Here is a 20,977-nt window from a genome sequence, read left to right on the forward strand (position 1 = left end):
TCCTGGGGGTAAGTATCTGAACATGTGAAGAAAAAAGTGCCCAAGATTTCATTGTGCTCATTAGACAGAGAGGAGTTTATATGTACTTTCAGCATCTTTCCTGTCTGGAGATTCTTCTGGAAGTTTCTTTAAATAGTCCTTCAGGAGAAGCTCGTAACGAGGAATCCTTTGCACTGGTTCAAGCATGTGATGCTGTAAAGTCAGGTTTCCACACACCTCCTGTTTCTGTAACAGAGAGAAAACAAGTGCAGGAGGGTTTGGTTTTGTTCCTGCCTTTGGTGTTATGAAAAATGTCCATTTACATAAACCAGAGGAATATAGAGGAACTCCTCAACCACCATGGAATGACAGACTCATCAGGTTGGAAAACACCATCGAGATGATCAAGTCCAAACATAAACCTAACACTGCCAAGGCCAGCACTAAACCCAAGTCCTCAAGTGCCACATCTACACATCTTTTAAATCCCTCCAGGGATGGTGACTCCACCACTGCCCTGGGCAGCTGTGCCAGGGTTGGACAACCCTTTTGGTGAAGAAATTTTCCCAATAGCCAACCTAAACCACCCCTACTACAACCTCAGGCTGTTTCCTCTTGCCCTGTTCCTTGTTCCCTGGGAGCAGAACCTGACATCCCCCCGGGCTCCCCCCTCCTGTCAGAGAGTTCTGGAGAGTGAGAAGGTCCCCCCTGAGCCTCCTTTTCTCCAGGCTGAGCCCTCACAGCTCCCTCAGCTGCTCCTCATTAGACCTGTGCTCCTTCCCCAGCTCCATTCCCTTCTCTGGACACGCTCCAGCTCCTCAAGGTCTTTCTTGTCGTGAAGGGCCCAAAAGTGACCCCAGGATTTGAGGTGTGACCCCACCAGTGCCCAGCACAGGGGGACAGTCCCTGCCCTAGGCTGAGGCCACACCATGGCTGGTACAGCCCAAGCGCTCTTGGCCTTCCTGCCCACCTGGGCTCCTGTTCAACCACACCAGCACCCCCAGGTCTTTTTCCAGTGGGACACTTTCCAGCCTCTCTGCCCCGGAGTAGTGCTGCAGGGGGCTGTTGTGACCCAAGGGCAGGACCTGGCACTTGGCCTTCTTGAACTTCATACAATTGGCCTCAGCCCATCGATCCAACCCTCTGAGGAGCCTTCCTGCCCTCCAGCAGACATCAGAGCTGACAGGTTTCGCGTGAACCTTTGTCCCACGTGTGGCATTTTCTGCAGATATGCAACAATGTTCTTGCAGATTCTGTGTTTCCTCACAGGCTCAGAAAAGGTCTTGTCACCCCCATGGCCCTGTGTAGCATTGTTCCCCACAGACTACACAAAACCAGAATGCTCCTGTAGATATACTGCTTGCTAGAGCTCACTGTAGGAGCAGCAGACACACTGCTCACACCCATGAAAGGAGGAGCTGCCTCAAATTCTACTTATTTTTCACTTGAGCAAGAAGCATGGGGGGGATTGACACAGATTACATTAAATATCACCCGATAAGGCACCGATGTGCTCTGCTTGCAGTGGCACTTGGTGTTGGAGTGTACCTGTCTTCACAGGATCCCTATTAAAAGAAAAAAAAGCAAAGGGACATTTCTATTTAAAAGAGGAGAGATGAGAATCTCAGAAAGAAGCAGTAACTTGCTTTAAAGCACACAGGAAGTTCCTGCTAGCGATGTAATCTGACTCCACAGCAGCATGTTAACCACATAAACACACATGCTCCTCTCCACAGCATTATTTTTACATCAGCTCACTAACGTGGCCTGTTCTAGTATAAACAGCCTCTCCACAACCACATTAATTTCAGTGTGCATTTCTCAGAGAAAGGCGCTTGTTTCAAGTATTTGCAATTTCCTCATAAATATTCCAGCCCACACCACTCTGCTGACTCGCTCTGTTCTCGTAGCAAAGCCAGGAGATAATGGGATGAATGCCTGAGAGGAAAATATTGGCTCTCCTTCCAGAAATCCAAAGGTGCAAATTTACTTTCAAAAATATCTTGTCACAGTGTAGCAGGGTGAGCAGTGTTTCTGTTTAGGGGAGCTTAAAGTGAATTTATCATCTCTCAAGAGTTTTACAGCACCATGTTTCCCAGAAAAATACAAGTGGGATGGAAAGAATCAGAGATTCCAGGGCACAAAACTGCATACCATTACCACTTGGATTATATTTCCAAATCCACTTACTATAACTTTCTCCATGGTCTTTTTATTTCTGCAATAGGATGAACCTTAACACAGGACAGCAATAGGGAAGCAGAGGAGGAGGTCACTCCAAGGCTCAGTCAGTTGTATTCACACGCAAGTGCCCCTTTCTGAAAAGGCAGCACTGGCAAAATAAACTGTTCCAGATAGGAAAAGATTCATGCTATGCAATTTTAAAAGTTTACAGAGTTTACATTGGAATTCTAATGACTTTACTAGGGGAAAGATAAATGTTTATTCTGTGTTTAATTCATGTGAGAATACAAAACACATACATGTAATATATAAATATTATTCATTATATGTTGTATATATTTAAAAGTATTTATCTGATGGCAGGAGAATGTTGACAACCCAAAAGCCATAATAAACTCACCAGCTTTTAAGTTTTGGCCCCAGCAAGTAGATGTGAACTGAACAGAAAGTATGTTTATCTTCAAGGTCAGCTAAAATCAACTTGTTAAGTCACAGTCATCCACTTATTAGTAATTTGATTTTTGCTTTCTGTTTTCCCTAGTTTAACATAATTAGTAACTGTGAATGCCTTAAGCTGTATATTATATATATACTATTGCATTAGCAGCTTAGGTAGATCATGCATTCCTGCAGGATCACAACACTCTTCAGCTGGTATCTGAAAACTAACGGTGGCTTTTGATAGCCCAGAGACAGGTCAGATGAGTGGACTAAGCATTCTGGGTCAAATCTCTGCCTCCTGGAGCCACAGCCATCGCTGTGAAGCTGCCAGTAAATACCCTACAGTGCAATCCTGTCATCAGCAGGCTCCAGAGCTTCACCTCCTGCCTGCTCTGCCAGTGCCCACGCTGCCTGCCAAGTGTTCTGCTCAAGCAACAGCACAACTTCTCCTAGGCTGGGACAGGCACAGACTGACAGGTATCACACATCATTTGTGCTGGAAGCTTGGTGGTGGGAAGAGACAGGTGAACCTCGTGGAGGGCAGATGGCTGTGCTGTAGGGAAAGCAGCCCCAAACGGATTTACCCCGCAGAAAGCCATGTACACGGCTTGGCACAGGCTGAAGACAGAAAAACACTGCCCTGCTGCGTGTGCAGGCAGAAGAAGGGTAAGACAAGGCCCTGTGGAGCAGCAGCATGGCAGGAGAGGACCTCCCCCAGTGTCTGCTTCTCCAAGCTTCTGTCTGAGTCATGGCTGCAGCCCTGAGCCTCCACACAGGGCCTCTCCTCTCCCAGGTTGCTGGGGGATTACTTGATTCCTGACAGCTGGCCCAGCCACAATCCTCCCATTTGGGGCAGGCAGCTGTGCTCCCTGCTCAGCTTAACCCGCTCCTTGCCAGCCCTTCCCTTCCAAAGCACTGTATCTACTTTCCCAGGACTGGCACAGGGATGCTCTCGAGCTGCTGGAGCCTCCTGCATCCCTTCAGCTGGCCCAGGGCCTGAGGGGAATAGAGCAGTTTTACAGACACACCAGTACATGCAGAGCCCTTCCTTCCCCTCTCCCCAAGCAGCTTTTTGTATAATGATGAGAAAACACATGAAAATCCCTGTTAAGCATCCTCCTGTGGAACTGTGATCCTGAGAGGGGTTGCACTGCAGCCTCCTCAGGAGCCTCAGGAAAACCAGTCCAACAGCAGATGCTGTCAGTGATATATGTCCAAATTCAAACACATCCACCTCAGAATGAAAACGTACTTATTAAAAAACAATTTAAATTAGTAATGAAGAAGACAAAGCAAAAAGAGTCAGAATTGCTGGGCCAGTGGTGAAGTTTCATTCTGTGACTTCCGACGCTCCTCTTCAATCACAGAATCATGGGATGGTTTGGGTTGGAAGGGACCCTAAAGACCATCCAGTCCAACCCCTTTCTGCTAGACCAAGTTGCTCCAACCTGGCCTTGACCACTTCCAGGGATGGAGGAGCCACAGCAACCCTGAGCAACCTGTCCCTGGGCCTCACCACCCTCACAGGGAAGAATTTCTTCCCAATACCCAATCTAACCCTGCCCTCTGTTACTTTAAAGCCATACAAAAAAATTAAATCTTGAGTGGAGAAAAGCTACCTACGTGAAGAATATGTGTCACAGCAAAAGAGGAGAAAGGACTGCCACTAAAATTGTGTATTTTTAGTATTAGCGTGGTATTGTCTTGCAGCTGAACACTGGGAAACAAATAAACTCACACAAATAAACGAGGACTTCCCGGTCCTGGTTCCTGCCAGGACACAGTTGATTTTTTCCAGTAGCTGGGAGGGGGCATGGCCAGGACCCAGAAGTTATTTGATACCTTTCCATACCATTCCATACCACCTTGTCATTGCCAGGGTGGGGGGAAAGGGGTTCTCTCTCTTGTAGGGGGAGAAGCGAGGTGTAGTTTCGGAGTCTTGGTGGGGACACTAAATTGGAGAGCATCATTCCCCAACAATCTCCCAGCCTTATTATGCCAATTAACAACATACCTGTATGTTCTGAACAACGTCTTTGAAGGGAGAGGACCTCTGCATACATGTGTTCACTATGTCCATCGCCCTGTCAAAGTTCTTCACATATTCTCCATACATCTTCAGAAAAGGAGCAAGTTTCTGTAGGATATCTCCCAGCCGTGGGTTGACACTCCTGTGAGAAAGAGACAGGTAAGTACGGAAATCTCTGGAAATCAAAAGTGTCTTCAGAGAGAAAACACAGCTGTAAGACTTCCACAGCTGTCTCCCACATGCACAAGCACTTAAACACATGTGCAATCAAGACAGGCTAAGTTTAGTTTAAAGTAATTTATACAGTACCCCAGATGAAACCTCAAATATTAATCCTGATGTGCAAGGGATGGTATTTCTGCCCCCACTGTCACTCTCTTAAGTGAAGGGCAGATTCAAACTGACTATGCATTGTTAAAGGAACATCTGTATATCTCTTATGCCCAGCACAAAATCTTGTGGGAAACTTTTACATTTTAAAAATAATCTTTTCCACCACAGCCAAACATCTGAATAGGTTTTAATGCAAAGAGATGGTTCAGTTCAGCTGAGTAATCCCTGGGGGCCGGGCACATATTTGCCTGGAGATGCCCACCCCCATCATTCCAGGCTGGAGCAGCAGTAGCCACACATCTCTCTCTCCTCCAAACTCATGGCCAGACAGAGAGCCAGCCATTCTTCCCCCAGTCTGACCACACGAGACTCTCCTTAGCCAGTGAACAAGGTTCTACCCTCTTCTGACTCCCAGACTCTCCAGTTTTCCTGCCCTTTATTACAGCTGCCCCTGCAAGCTCAAGCACAAAGGTGCTGAGACTCATTTATTCCTTCTGGTCAGTGATGAACTGTGTGAAGACTGGACTCAGCCAAGAGAGATGCAAGCTCTGGTTTTGTCTTGGTCATGTAGGGCACCTGGAAAGGTCAGCACTATCTGCACCTGCCACCAGTGTGTCATCTCAAGTTTCCTAGATCTGATTTACAATTAACTTTCTACCCATCACTGCACTTCTGCCTTAACTACAACTTACAGAATCACAGAATTATTAAGGTTGGAAAAGACCTTCAAGATCATCAAGTCCAACCTTCAACTTATTACAGTAGCCAAATATTAATTGGTATTTGAAAACATTTATTTCATCTACGAGGCCAAAACAAGCAATGTCATTCCTTTCAAGTACTGCAATTTCATAATATTGCAGTAATAAGAGAGTTGGGAATGCAGTAAGGAAAACAGCTCTGGCAATACTTTGGACTGAAAGAGCGTATTCTGGAAATTTTGAGTGCTCAGACCTATTCCTGAAGTCAAAAATGCTTGAGAGACTCCATACTAATACATTAAATAACTAATGTATTAACTACTGCATTAAACCATTAAAAATTTGGACTTAGACTAGGCCTTATGGTTGCTATGGTTTCTTGAAAATGTATTCTTAAAGTAACTGTAGTGACAGTTACCCACCATTCTTGTGTAATTCTTGTTTTGAGCTCAGGGAGAAGAAATTGTCCATGGAAACAATAGATGGAAGAAATGTTTGAGAAGATGCCCGTTATCACTTCGGATGAAATCCCTGCTTCAGACAACTTAGTGCAAAAAACCTGCAGAAGACAAGACAGCACCAACATTTATTTACAAAAAACAACCCCAGACACGCTGACTTTGGACTGTCATTTTGCAAAACTGACTGCTTAGAACACAGCTACGGATTTTGACTTGTGGCAGTCAGTCCTTGGGGTCTTTCAGGAGGTTCACAAAACATAAGCCCACTGTCACTCAGAGTTAGATTTATCACTAAAATTAGGAAAATATGAGCTGCAATTCAAAAAGGACTGAAACAACTGATATGATCAGACACCTCCTATTTGGGAGTGCAAGCAGCAAAGAACATGCAGTCCCTGAAGAGCATTTGCTGCTATTCACATAAATCAAAATAAACCACGTGATTGTTTTGTTTCTCAGCAGGAAAGACTACACTATACTGAACTAAAGGGAAAGACACCCCCCAGATTTCTACAGTCTAGAAACAGTCTCTGCTCATGTAAAACAAACACTGTAAGTCTTCCCTAGAGCTCCTAGAGTCAGAGGGTAGAGGGCTCTTGAAGTTACAGCTTCTACCAGCATTTCTAGCCAGGTGACAACTTTATTTTTCCTCTTTTTTCCCCATTCCTTTTTAAAAAGCCCTTTGTTAGTAATGTGTCTCATCCTCATTTTTATTTCATTCCTGCACATTCATGTTTTTCTTTTTCTTTGAGATAATTATAGAAATACCTGAGCTATGTAGTCAACTCAGTATTTATTGGGAAGAAGCTTCAGACTCGTCACACCAGTTTTACTTCATCCCCACGTGTAAGCATGATGGACAACAATTACAAAACACAGCAGTAAAAACACAGTTCACTCTAAGCATGGGGCTGACCCCTGTGGTCTGATTTTAGTAAGACTCCAACCTCTTGCACATCAAAGAGCAATCACAGATTTCATCATTTCTCAGTGTCTCCAGTGTCCCTGTGATTTCATCTTCCCATAAGCCCAGGGAGGAACCAAATGCTGATGGTGTCTGTATCTTAAACTGCTGCTGCTTTCCCGTTCCCCTTTCTGCCATCCTAATCCTCTGGCTTGACAGAAGACATCACTGCTGCTCACTGAAAAGAAAGGAGAGTTAATTCAAAAGGGAATTACCTGGTCCAAGAGATGGAGTCTTTTAACATACGCTTCTTCTGTGTGGAGCAGCTCACTGGCAATGTTGAACAGCTTTTGGGGCTCTGTACACTGAAAAACAAATCACAAATTACAATCAAGTTACAAGTTACAATCCATCTGCACCTACACCCCTAAGTTTCATCAACTGTTCTCTTTTCCATTTTGTCAGTGGCCAAAATCCTTGCCAGCAGAGGGGCCTGGAGTGAAGGAGGTTAACACATTTCAGAATCTGCTCTGTGTCCCTCATCAAAGGATCACTTTGCTCCAGAGACATTTTTAAAGCTATTTTCTGAAAGAGCAATTAGTAATGCAGTCAGTGGCTGGTCAGGACATCACTTGAGTTCATTATGGTTTTATAAAAAGAACCAGAAACATCCTCTAAAAACCTGGAAATAAGTCTAGCCTATTTGGAAAATAAGGCACTGGACTGTAAATCAACTGTTCTCCTTTTTGGACTCAGGTCCTTTAGCTGAAAAGAAAACAACTAGAAACCAGACTGTTTGGCCAGATTTCTCCTCTGGCCAGCACAGCATTACTCTCTATGGCATATTTCTAAGATTTTTGTGCAGCTTTAAACACAGGCCAATTCCCTGGAAAGAATTTTCAGCAATGTAACCCAAATCGCTCAGTGAAGTCTTTCATTAAGCTCATTTAAAAATATAAAATGAGAAAGGACTACTTAAAAACCCTAAATACAGTTATAAAGCACTGACTTTAGCCAAAAGCTACACAGACCCTTTGCTCTCTAAGTGCTTAAAAATACTCGAATTATTAGAATGCAGGGGTTAGCTGTCCAAAACTCTTTTTAAGGGTTTAAATGCCATGCTTACATACAACCAAACCAGTCCAGAATGGAGGGTTGGCTGGTTTGTGTTCAGGAATGCAAACATGGAAAACAGGCAGCAAGGACGATCAAATGTAGGGAAATTGTACTGGGCTGGATCCGGGAAAAAAAAAAAGACAACTGAGATGAAGGCAAGAGGTGTATAAATGATTCAGGGAACAGAGAGCATTGACTGGATGCAATTAATCACTGTTTCCACGGGAAAACTAAAGAGCATCAAATAAAATCACTCAGGTGCTGCTTCAGGAGTTGCTTCCCCAAGCAACACAACGCTGCCGGGGGTCACCTTCACACAGGTTCACAAAAGGAACGGACAAATCCATGGCAGAAAAATCCAGCTGAAGTCTATTAAACACACGGGGCTGTTTCCTGTTCAGGAGGCACCTGGGCCCCTCACCAGCAGCAGTGCTCCATCCCAAATGCCTGTCTCTGGTGCTTGCATTTGGGGCAGGGATTTCTAGACATATCACCATCAGATCGTTAGAAAATATTAAATAAATACTCTCTTTAAGCTTCTTCAACATCACCGTATTTTGTTTCCAAACAAAGCTGACAAGAAAATTTTAAATACCCACCCCAAACACACATTTGGGCAAACTGCAGTACAAGCAAAAGACCTCAAAGGCTTTCCAAAGCAAGCCATGAACTCAAACAAACCAGACCCACAGTTACCCTACGGGGAGTGAGGTACCACGTGGCATGAAGCACCCACAGCTCCACAATATAAGTAGTATTTGAAGGAAAGTGAATAGCTTTTCTGCATTTGAAGCAGCATCAGGCTTCTTCTGAAGCAATTCCTCTCCTTCTAAGCATGAATCTGGAGATAGGCAACCATGCCATGAGTGAAGTTTCCACATGGACTCTGTCTGCCACGCTACTGAAATATTTCAAGTCAACTCAAATACCCTTTTAAGCTATTTTAACATGGTACACAACATCCTGCTCTGTTCGTTCACGTGATATGTATTAATATTTAGGGGAAAAGAAAAAAATCACAGCACAATGAAGTTCTGAACTTGTTACAAGCAAGTACATCTTATTGCAGCTTACACAGAAGTGCACTGCTGGCCAGTCAAACCCAGTAACTATGAGGATCTCCCACTGGGAAAGAATTTTCCTGCCAGTTTAGCTGGGCACAGAGGAGCACGCAAATGAAAGGTGGCACGCCAGCCACCAAGAGCATCCTTCGTGTTGTTTGAGTTCAGAACTCGAAAAATGTTTATTTCCAACAAAATAAGTTTGTACTCAGAAGTAAATCTTTACATAGCACAGGCGCTTTCTAACCCCCTGACCTTCACCATCTGCAATTCAGTTTATATTTCAAAAAAACTTGCTGACATCTGCTTAAATACCAAACAAGGGCTGAACAGACCCTCAGCTTGAGCTCAGTTTTACAGTGTGACTCTATCTTCAGTTGCTATCTCTGCTAGAGGCAGATAGGCACATTTTTCAGACTGATTTGCAACATATTTGCCTTTCAATGGACATAACATTTTAAATGAAACTGTAGATTAATGAAATGTGAGGCAGTCCCATTCTTCTAACCTCATCTTGTGCCATGGCAGGATAGCTTTAATAAAGCCTGAGCCATCATTCAGTTCACTAGGAACAAGATATTTCATGGTCCATTGTTTCTCAAGGAGAAGTAAAACAAATTTGCAAACCCAGATGTGGACTGTACTGTGCTCTGCCCAGTGCTCTTGTGGCACAGCCACAGCACGCTTGGGCCAGAACCCTACACCTACTGAAGAGGCTGGATGGAACAGACTGGCTGCAGGGGTGTCAAGAAAGGTCATTAAAAGGAGGAGGGAGGTGCTGACTCCACACCACAGGAAGCTCACTCCAGTGCCTGAAGCAGCATGATGCTCTTTCACTTCTTGTGGAAGATTCAAAAATTCATTTCCAGCTGTAACTGTCCAACAAAACATTTTAAAGTAAAAGAAAACACCAGCCCGACGACAAACAGAACCAGATTCTCATGAATGTCAGATGCACACCTGGGGCTGCATCTGCACCTCAAACACCCCAGTCACAGGCACAGACTGGCAGATGAACTGGTCTGATTTGTGCAGTTAAGTGGACATGAGTGCATCACTGCTTCCTGCAAACCCCCTCGCCCACCCAGCTGAGTGCCCACGGGTGTGGCTGGGCCAGGGATCCACAGAGGCAAAGGATCCCTGGCTGTTACCCTGGCCTGGCTGTTACAAAGAGCAAATTGGCAAAATTTAAAGTACGTACAAAGTTTAACATGAGAAAACTTGGGCAATGTCCTGCAGCAACCATTTTTCATACAACTGGTGTGTGTAACCATATTCAGTCGGCGTTTTTCTCACAAGGGGCCCTCAGCAAATCTTGCTGGGATAGTGCCTGGGTTAAAATCATACATGGTTATGCTTTAAAACCCCACCAGTCAGCCCTACAAAGAACACAAAGTCCCAGAAAGTTTATAGATTCCCTCCTACCCAAAAATGCTGAAAACAATAAGGAAAAGTTATCCTATGCTTGGTTGTCTTTGTTGCACTGAGATCTCATCTTCCTTAAGATACTTAAAAAAAAGGATGATGATGATAATATATCTGAATTTTCTCAACCAGCATTATGACTAAAACATTGACCTATACACATTTTTTTCAGAATATACACGGAGATAATCTCATCCAAAAGTCTGACTTGCAGCACTGCAGGCCAAATATTACAACACACACCAGACAATGAAATCAGAAGTGAAACTCCAGCCACGTACAGGCAGAATGGAAGCTTGTGTCAGTGAATGCATGAGGCCCACATGGGACTCCATTGTTACTATTTACACAGCAGGAAGCAGGACAGATGGAGACAGCCATTTTTTGGTGATTATGAAAGAGCACGTGTTACTTTTAGTGAAAAATACCTGAATAAAAAGCTCCGAAGCACTGTTACCCCTCCCAGAAGCATTACTCAGTGCTCCCAGGCAGTCAGGAGAAGCCTTGGGTATATGACTTTGGAGCATGACAGGCCCTCAGTCTCACTTTCATGTCACTTCTTTTCTTTGTAATCATCAAGGTTAATGTGCATCAGCTCCTGGAGCTCCTGACATTTTCAGAGACATTATCAAAACTAATAAGCTCCCCTTGTTCATTTTCATTTTGATAAAAGATAACTGGAAATCCCTGTAAGTCCCTCCTGAGATTTTAAAACACATTCCAGTAATTTTGCACTAATAGTGAGCCATGTAAGACTGGTGCAGACTCCCAAAGGAAGCCACATCACACTGCAGAGCTAAACCGACTAAATAAAACAGTATCAGCCATGTATCAGGCAAGGTTACTTCCTCAGCCCTGGGCTGTGAGAAAGCTCAGGTGGAGGATGGGGAGATATCTGAAGTAGAAAATGATGTTTATTCATGAGCTTCACTTACCCTGATATCCTAGGAGTTACTGAGCCATCATTAAATCACTCTGCAGCTGTACTTCTTATGCATCCTCCTCCAACTTTAGCAACTTGCATATTTAATGGAAGTGCTGGTTACCTCCAGCTGCAAACCCTGGTACCAGGAGCAGGAGGGGATATGCAGAAAAAAGACACTGGCTCCCAACATAAAGCTTTCTGGAGGAGCTGAGGTCTCCCCAGCTCTCAAGCCAGCAGCTGCTGCCAACTGAACTCTCCTCTCCTCCTTCAAGCACGGCAGGTTTTCTGGGAAATCATCAGGTTTGTCAAGGGTGATGTGAAACTCCAGCCTAAGGATAACCATGGAACAAGACAACTTGCAATCACACCAGCTCTCCTCGCTGGAAGCTATGGCCCCTCACCCCAATCCTGAATCCTTAGTGCCCCAAATCTGCAACAGAATCGAAGAGGAGAGCAGGAAACGACCTCAAGCTGTGCCAGGGGAGGTTTGGATTGGACATTAGAAAAAAATTTCTTCACTGAAAGGATGGTCAGGCACTGGCACAGGCTGCCCAGTGAAATGGTGGAGTCACCATCCCTGCAAGTGTTCAAAAAACACGTAGATGTGGTGCTTAGGGACAGGGTTCAGTGGTGGGCCTGGCAATGTCAGGGTAATGGTTGGACTCAATGATCTTGGAAGTCTCTTCCAACCTTAATGATGCTGTGATTTTATGCAGACACTTTACACGGGAATTCATTTCACACTTAACCCAGGAATTGGCTCCACACGCTGCATCCCCAGAAGAGGGCACAATCCTTACACTGAAGGAGGCAGCGCCTCTCTCAGCCTTCCCCCTCCACGTGGCTGCAAAAACAAGGTGACTTGGTGTAGCTTGCTCAGCCTCTAAACTGCCTTTTGGAAGGGGAAATCAACTCAAAATGCAAGGGAGAACCTGCAGTGCATCACATAAATGCACCTCAGGAAGAAGAGCAATACAAAACACCAAAACAAACCAGTCTTCCTCTATAGATACCTCTCTCATAAACTCACCAGGTTTGCTCCAGAGAATTACAACTTCAGAACTCTATGTTTTATCAGCATTATTTCATACTATAGGGACACTTAACCGAAGGAACAAGACTTAAAAACAGCCATCAAAGCTTTGATGTCTTACAAAACGTTGGGATTTGTCGGCAAAGCACTTCTTAATCATTCAGTAAAGTGTTCAGCTTGGGGTTGCCACAGTTGGTTTGACACAGCATTGCAAACAGTAAATTTAATTACCAGATTAAAGATCTTTTAATTTAATGCATTTTATATTCCAGGAGTTGGACTCTGATGATCCTTATGGGTTCCTTCCAACTCAGGAACTGGCCTGTTGCAACTAATAACCAATCTTTTAAATAATATTTCAGTTGCACAGATTATGAACATAAAACAATTAAAGTATGTCACTCTGTGTGTGTGTGTGTGTATAAACACACCCTTGTTGAGTTCTGAGAGACAGAACTTCTTGCACACCACGGACCCACGTGCCATTTTCATCACACTTCTACAGTCACTGGCTGATCTGACCCAGAAACGGCCACATTTCCCAAGGGACAAGCTCTCAACAGACACAAATCCTGATATATTTGGTGATTTCAACAGAGCCACCTGATCTGCACAAGCTGAGGTGTGGACATTACACTTCATCAGCTATACTTCATTACTTGCAGGTGCTCATCGTATTCTTTAAAACACCAAAAATCCAGTATATTAACTTCAGCGTCATGATGGTTGAGGGACAAAAAAAACCCCAAACCCAAACATCTCCAAATACAAACAAAGAACCTCACCACAAAAAGTGAACATCTCGCAGAGATTTTGCACGATTCTGTTTTCTTTTTCTGGAGAAACTGAATCCATTCTATCAGCACTATTTCTAAAAATAACTGTCTTGATAAAAAGATAATCAAAGGAATCTGTCATTAATCTTATACAGCTGCAGTAAATACCCAACAGCCTGGACTACATTATTCTGGAATCAAAGAAAATCTCTTCTAGCTACAGTTTCCTGAAGAGTCATTTGAGGTAACTACCATCAAAACAACTTCTTCGCCCTGAAGAAGTAGTCACACCAATAAAAGCACAGGGTTGCATAAAAAAATATTATAAATTCTGTGTGAGACGAGATTTCAATCATGCCTGTCCTACTCAGATGCAAGGTCCCGACCCTGCAAGATGGATGATCCAATCAGCCCCCCAAACATCACAAAACCCCACTGAAAACAACAGGCTCTAACAAGCTGAACCTAGACAAACCCAGACAACAAACACAAGGTGTGAGTCCTGACCTACAGAAGTATTTAAATTTTAACAGTTTACCTCTGGCTGTGAGGGATTCTCTTAAATGAAACCTTTTAAAGCAAGACTGGGAACCTTTCTAGAAGATACTATCTAAGTCAGCAACAAGCTAGGATCTGCATGAAGCAGGAAATAATACTGTCACGATCCTTTGATGTAAAACCAACCAAACAAATAACCCAAATCATGGACGAAAGTGATCCAAGGGATCTCTCACCACAGTCAGGTTTCAGAGCACTTACTAGCAATGAACAAACTCCCTTACCTTGTTTACATCCAAATACTCTAACTTTGGCACTTCTGCTGTCTCTTGCTCCTCGCTGCTTCCTTCATCAATGTCACTGTCCTCATCCTGTGTGGAGTCTCTCTTCTGCTCTGCAGAGGAAGGTTTGGTGCCCTTTTTGTCAGGTTCCATCTCCCCTGGGTGCCCAGCCATGCTGGGCTTCTTCTGCTCTGCCCCTTCTTCGCTGGGGAATGTTTCTCCAGCCACGCTACAAGAAGGGCTGTCAATGCCACTGTCTCTGTTGGGAATTTTACTGTTCCCATTCAGTTCTGCAGTTGAGTCTTTATTGCCAAGCTCTCCAGAGGGCTCTTTGCTCCCACTCACAGCACTACAGTCTTCATGGCTTTTGTTATCACCCAGGCTTAGCTCTTTAATTTTCATTATGTCTGTGTTTGTTAGATCTGTGCTGCACGGTACGTCGGGCTCAGCCTCATCCGCTTCAGCTTTGTCAGTCGCGGAAGAGCCGCTGGAAGCCACTGTGTCACAGTCACACGAGCTCGTCTGCTTGGATGAGTCCAGGCCAGGTTCCATCTTAAGAGCTAAATTTAGCTGGTTTCTCTGAAGAATATGTACAGGTTGCCTGTGGGTGAAGAGAAAGCATCACAGTCATTCATGTTAACACTCAGAGGTTTCATGAGTGCCCTAAAAGAGAGGGTCTGACTGTGCTTTGATTCAAGCTGTATTTCTTGCATCCCAGTGACAATCCCAGCAGGGCAAGTGTGTGCACATGGCAATAATAACCATCACTCAACAACATCCAACAACAACACACCACCCCAGCCTTAAGTTCTACTGAAATGGCTCCACCAGAATCTCGGGCCTTTAGTGCTCTCCATGTAGCCTTGAAGAACAGCCTGATTTGAGGGTTTGGGGAGGGAGGAATCATCCTTTAAAAGAAGCATTTGGTTGTGGGCTCGTTAAAACAGGAACTCTCATTCTTTAGCAGAACTAAATCTTTGGGGCAAGGTATTTTCTGCCAGAGAGGATGTACTGAGGCTCGAGAAGGCACTACTTTTTCTCTTTGAAAGACACCAGGTTCACTCACGTCATAACACGCTCCAAGGCGTGTGGTGCCCCTGTTTCCATCTCTCTCTTTATGAAAAAGAAAAATAAAATTACTTAGCTCCATCAGGCAGGTTTGGTCTTAAAAGAAAGTTTTCATATGTTTGTAAACTGAGCTGGTTTTACAGCAAAATATGTATATTTTATCCAATTTAGTGTCACTCATATACAGTGTTTCAGAGGAAATACTGTTCTATATGACATTGTTTCACAGTACACTGCAATTCAGCCTCCAAGAAGCAAGATCTGATGTATATTGAATCTCAGATAGAAAATTAGATTATTTTATATTACAATAATCAAGTCCCTATGATACAATCCCCACATCAAGCCAACTTACTGAAAGCAGACTCTGGGCCACTTGTCTCTGGTACAACCTTCCCAAATTCAGCAGGTCTCAAGCTCCTTAAGCACAACTGTAACATTACAAACTAAAACTCGCTGAAATACAGCTTTTATTAAAAAGACACTCCATCCTCAGTGAAGTTTTGCACTTCCAGTAGAAAACATCCCAAGAGGACTTTCTGTGTGATCATTACAGTTAATGTTTTCTACTGTTATATTCTAAGTTAAAAATGCAGAAAAGGGAGATGAGAGCAGATCTCGCAAAGCCATATTTACCTAATGCTTTCAAATTTCTCAATGAGCGTGTTGACTCCTGCTGATATTGGTATTTCGTCCTCTCCAGGTGCTAAGCTCTTTGACGACTTGGGATCAGCTGGCAAAGGCCGAGACGGTGCAGGAGGAATTCTTTCCTGCCCAGGTTTGAGATGGACAGGCTTAGGAGGTACTAATAAAAGAGAAGGGAAAAAACAGGAGGATAAATCTCCGTCTTCTTTATCCTAAACTGGGAACAAAATCCAGACCGAGGGGAATGCATTCTTCCATCATTCTCCATAAACTGCAAGGGTGCAGCCCTGAAGTATTGCTTATACCAAAGCAAGCTGCTAAATAAAGCTGATGGGCTTCTACCTTGTGTTTCTACAGCTGGATCAGCCGTGCGAACAAACCAAGGCGCTCGCAGAGCTGCAGCGCTTCCTCGTTACCAAACAGGATGCACGGCTTTACGTTTCGTGTTCGCAAGTCTGCTCACCATCTCAATCACACCAATGAGCTTCCCCTCCCATGACTTCTCAAAACTCAGGCACTCTGCTCAATCTCTTATATTGTGAAAGAAAATGGGGGCTTGGGGGAAAATGACAACTCAAACCAAACAACCAAAACCCAATCCCACCGTGGATTTCAGTGCCTCGTGTTTGCTTGGTCAAAAACTGCACAGGCAGAACATAATGGCTTTTCTTCCTCCCCTTCTGCCTTCCCCCTCTCTTCTGTGGTGTAGAGTCTTCACAAATTTCCTTCCTCTTTTGATTCTACATTGAGTTGCGTATGATATAAATAAAACACGCACTGTAAGAACACGCACATTCTGCCTCAGGACTCACAGGGAAGCCAAGGTACAAAGTTTAACACAACATTTCAAAAAAATGGCATTAAAATGTAATGTCATTTAAAAAAATTTATCCAGACCTTCCATTGATTGCAGAGTAAATGGTTTATCATACACAAGCAGTAACCCATGGCGACAAGTTCCCATGCTGTCACAGTTTCATATAGGGAAAGCAACTCCCATAGGCAGAGCTGACACTCCAAGGTAGGAAAACTGACTGTGGGATTGCTCCCAAAGCACACACTGCTTGGAGCAGCACCACCAAGTGTCTCCTCCAGTCTAGAGTATCCAGAGCTGATACGTTAAATGAGGAAACTCTACCTATGTGTTTTATTAAATAACATTTTTGAGAACAATTTCTTCCAGGCATTTCCAACTTTAAATGGTCCATGTGGCACATGTGATCAGCACTGTAATGGAGTTTGAGTCAGCAACTGTTTTGAATGTAATTTCAAGGTTACTTGCTTTAGGAGACTAAATGGAGGCGTATGCACCTGAAAAGCGAATTCTTGTCCCTACCTTCCAGAAGGCTCTGCATCTGTTCTAAGCTCCACATCAGCCCAGATGGCCACCCTGCTCCAGTGGATGGGGAGCTGCCATAGCAGTCCATAAACAGTCATCTGAGGTCAGTGATGAAGGGATGTTAAAGCATTTTAGAGCTCTGAGTATAGGTCAGATCATAAACTCCCTACGTTACTGAGTTTATTTCAGCATGAAAGAAAAAAATGAAATCGAAGAATCTGAGCTTTAAGGGGACACTTCCTATAAGAGGATTGATTTGATCAGTCTCCAAAAATATCTAAAATTCCTATCTTCAAATAAAGATGTTATAGTCCAATTCTGAAGAGACCTCCACAAACCCTATCTTACACAGGAATAACAGGGAAGAAGGAAAAGAAAATCCTCTTGCATATAAACAGGATGGCAGAGCTCCAGGTTTTGCTCACCAGGTTTTCGTGTGCATACCACGTGACCAGTGAGTGTCTGACCATGTTTCTCCTTGTAAAAACAAAAAACAACCCAAAACCAAGTATCCATGCCCATGAAGCCAGAAAAGAAAAGCTCTGGGCTCCTTGCAGAAGGTGCACAGTGTAGCAGACAGGTCAGAACCTCCCCCACATACTGCATCAGGTCCTTCAGAGTTGGCCCTGGTTCACAGCACCCAAAGGTTCTGCACTAATATCAAAGCCTTTACACTGGGTGTCACTGCTGTCCATGTAAACACTTGATGCCTTTCCTGTTAGTGGATCCACCTGAATCACCTGAGACAACACACTCTGCATTGAGCCAAAAGGAAGGAGGAAAACGTTTTTGTTAATTCTGAATTTTTACCTCCTGAAGTGATGTTGAGAAATGGAGACATAAGGATGGAGGCAAAGCCACTGACCCTACCAAGGACTACTTACCAAGGCAAGTTTCAACCAAAGCAGACGTGGTTCAAGACCAAGTGCACCGTGGTTGGGGCAATCCCAAATACACACTGAGTGGAGAACATTTTGAGACCAGCCCTGGGGAGAAGCAATGGGGTGTTGGTTGTCAAGATGCTCGACATGCCCAGGCCATGTGTGCTGGCACTCAGAAAGCCCTGTGTCCTGGCTCATCCCACAGCGTGGGCAGCAGGTGAGGGGCAGGGGGAATCTCCCCCTCTGCTCCATTCTGGTGAGACCCCACCAGCAGAGCTGCCTCCAGCTCTGGGGTCCCCAACACAAAGAAGACACTGACCTGTTGCAACAAGTCCAAGGGAAGCCGTGAAGATGCTCCAAGAGCTGGAGCCCCTCTGCTCTGGAGACAGGCTGGGAAGAGCTGGGGGTGTTCACCTGGAGAAGAGAAGGCTCTGGGGAGACCTTAGAACTCCTTCCAGTGTCTAAATGGGCTCCAAGAGAGCTGGAGAAGGATCAAGGGCACAGAGTGAAAGGACAAGGGGCAATGGCTTCCCACTGCCAGAGAACAGGGTTAGATGGGATACTAGGAATTAATTCTTGGTTGTGAGGGTGGTGAGGCTCTGGCAAAGGTTGCCCAGAGAAGCTGTGATTTCCCTATCCCTGGAAATGTTCAAGACCAGGTTGAACAATGCTTGGAGCAACCTGAGCTAGTGGAAGGTGTCCCTGCTCATGGCAGGGGAACGAGATGAGCTCTAAGGCCCTTTTCCATCCAAACCATTCTGTGAGTCTCTGATTCTAATTACAGCTAGAAGTTTGCTGCATGGAAGAGATACCAGCATTACAAAGCATTTTCAGGTGCTCCCTGAAGGCTGAAGCCACATGCTGGAATGCTATTTCCCCACTCCTCCTTCTCCTGAACAGCAACCCGGATCTTCGGAGGAGGCAGAACCCAAAACACAAAATCTTGGTTGCAGAAGGAACAAGTGAAATAACAAGAAGCAGCAGGACAGAATCAGAAAACTCAAAGGCAAGGTTTAAATAAGTGGGAGAAGATATAGCTCAGGCCTGGCCCTGGGTCTGTAAACCAGCTGGGAATATGGGGCCCTTCCCTCCCTGAAAAATGAGCATCTCAGCCTTCGCATGATTTCATCTCCCCTGGCCATGAGCTCCTCTCTCACAAGCACCTTCTCTACAGTAAAGCAAACACTCAACACGCATTTATTAGTGACTGGATGGAGACATTCCCAGCCACCATCCCAGCCTGGGGGCTGCCTGGGGGGCTGTCCTGACTTGCTGAGAAAGCTGGGAGGACCTAATAAAGAAAAAATCTAGTGGTGTGAGTCACACTGGAAGATTTACTTACTTTAGTTAAGGTCTGGACAAGAAGAGATCTAAAAATATATAGATGCTGAAGGAGATTATGGAGGGTTAACCCCTGGGGAGCAAATACACTCAAAGGAAGAATAAATGGCCCAAAAGCACAGGTTTGGGTGGAGGTAGAGAGCTGCTTCTGGAGGCTCAGGTGGTGATGCCAGCACATCACACCCGACAAATCAACGAGAAACAGGCCTTAGTGAGTCAGCCACGTGGCTGCAGGGAGAAAGCCATGGGAAGAAAGGATCTTGCATAAAAATACCTACAGAAAACTAAAGAAAGATTTATTGTCTGCACCACACTGTCACAACTGCTTTCTATGGATATGGTCACCAAGAAAAAGAAAGGTTGTTATACATTAAAAATGTCAACTTCAAGAGAGTAATTTCAATAAAAACTTTTGGGGTTTTTTCAATAAATTTTGATGTTTTCATTTTCCTGGAGAGGAAGTATTGAACTATTACTTATATATGAAGTATTGTATAGTTAGTATTCTCCTTTCTTTTCTGTGTATAAAATCCACAGAGTAACAAAAGATCAATGATAAGGGAGAAAAGCCATTTCAAATTTACAAAGCAAATAAAAGTGAAGACAAAAAAAATTGTACTATCTTCCCTTGCAACATATCCTATGTATTGTTCTCTCCTGTCACACATAAGCTAATTGAAGATACTTTTTAAAAGTAGTTTTATTATCAAGGAATAATAATAAAATATATAAAATAATAAGAAATAACAAAATCATTATTTAAAATTCAAGGTAAAGAAGTGTTTTTCAGGAGGATGGCTGGCACATCCATAATCGAGACTTGTCACCTGGATTTGTAGCTTAGGCTAAGCTGGCTCATCCTGGTTTTTAAGTGTTGGATGCTACACAACAGTCTCACGGGAATTTTCACAGGGACTCCTTCCCTGGACTATTTTTACAGTGACATCAAGAAGCCCAGAAAAATGAGTTCTGTCAAAAAAAGTAACAGCAAGAGTAACCAGTCAAGAAAGCATTTTACTTTTGGGTGTTTATTTCACCTCTTTAACAATTTCCATCCTTTTCCATCCTTATGAGACAGTAGATACACTGACTTCTGTTCTGAGCTTAAGGCTGCAATGGCAGAGAGAGCTTGGGGGTGTGTGAGCAGCAGAAAGAAGCAGTGGTACCTGTCTTGGTGATGGAAATAAATCATATTCATCTACTTAGGTAAGTTTTAAGCATAAATTGAATCAAGCCAAGTAGGCTCCCTCCAAATTTTCTGAAATTCTCACATATAAAAAACACGTTACTTCCTCAGTGACTGGAAATCAGTGCCACGAGTACAACAGCAAAGCATCTACAGCAGCTGACTTCATTCTAGTTCATACTGAACAGACACTTATGCCTTTTTATTGTCAGTATTAACAACATTCATGGAACATCCACTAATTAAACCTGAACAACCAAGATCTCTGGGCGAAAGCTTCATAAAGACACAGACCTTGGGAGATGTTTAAAGCATTTAGGGTCTACTTCCAGAAGCAGAAAATACAGTGCTTTCTTTGTTGTTGTTCAAG

The 20,977-nt window shown here is 43.9% G+C and overlaps 1 protein-coding gene across 8 annotated transcripts in view; it reads right to left on the reverse strand.

Moving 5' to 3' along the window:
• The window catches only part of FGD3 (FYVE, RhoGEF and PH domain containing 3), a 106,831-nt gene that overhangs the window by 28,010 nt on the left and 57,844 nt on the right, over positions 1-20,977 (reverse strand). For all 8 annotated transcript variants that reach the window (XR_003537238.1, XM_027702726.1, XM_027702725.1 and 5 more), the window contains exons 3-8: positions 15,852-16,020; positions 14,151-14,748; positions 7,308-7,397; positions 6,090-6,226; positions 4,619-4,775; positions 87-225 (exon numbers count right to left, since the gene is read on the reverse strand). Coding sequence is in view for 7 of the 8 variants with exons in the window: in XM_027702726.1 (XP_027558527.1) it covers positions 87-225; positions 4,619-4,775; positions 6,090-6,226; positions 7,308-7,397; positions 14,151-14,748; positions 15,852-16,020 (1,290 nt within the window). In the remaining variant the exon portion in view is untranslated. The remainder of the gene's footprint in view (positions 1-86; positions 226-4,618; positions 4,776-6,089; positions 6,227-7,307; positions 7,398-14,150; positions 14,749-15,851; positions 16,021-20,977) is intronic.

This window comes from Neopelma chrysocephalum, unplaced genomic scaffold (genome assembly GCF_003984885.1).
Source record: "Neopelma chrysocephalum unplaced genomic scaffold, ASM398488v2 Primary Assembly neopelma1_194, whole genome shotgun sequence".
Classification (NCBI taxonomy): domain Eukaryota; kingdom Metazoa; phylum Chordata; class Aves; order Passeriformes; family Pipridae; genus Neopelma; species Neopelma chrysocephalum.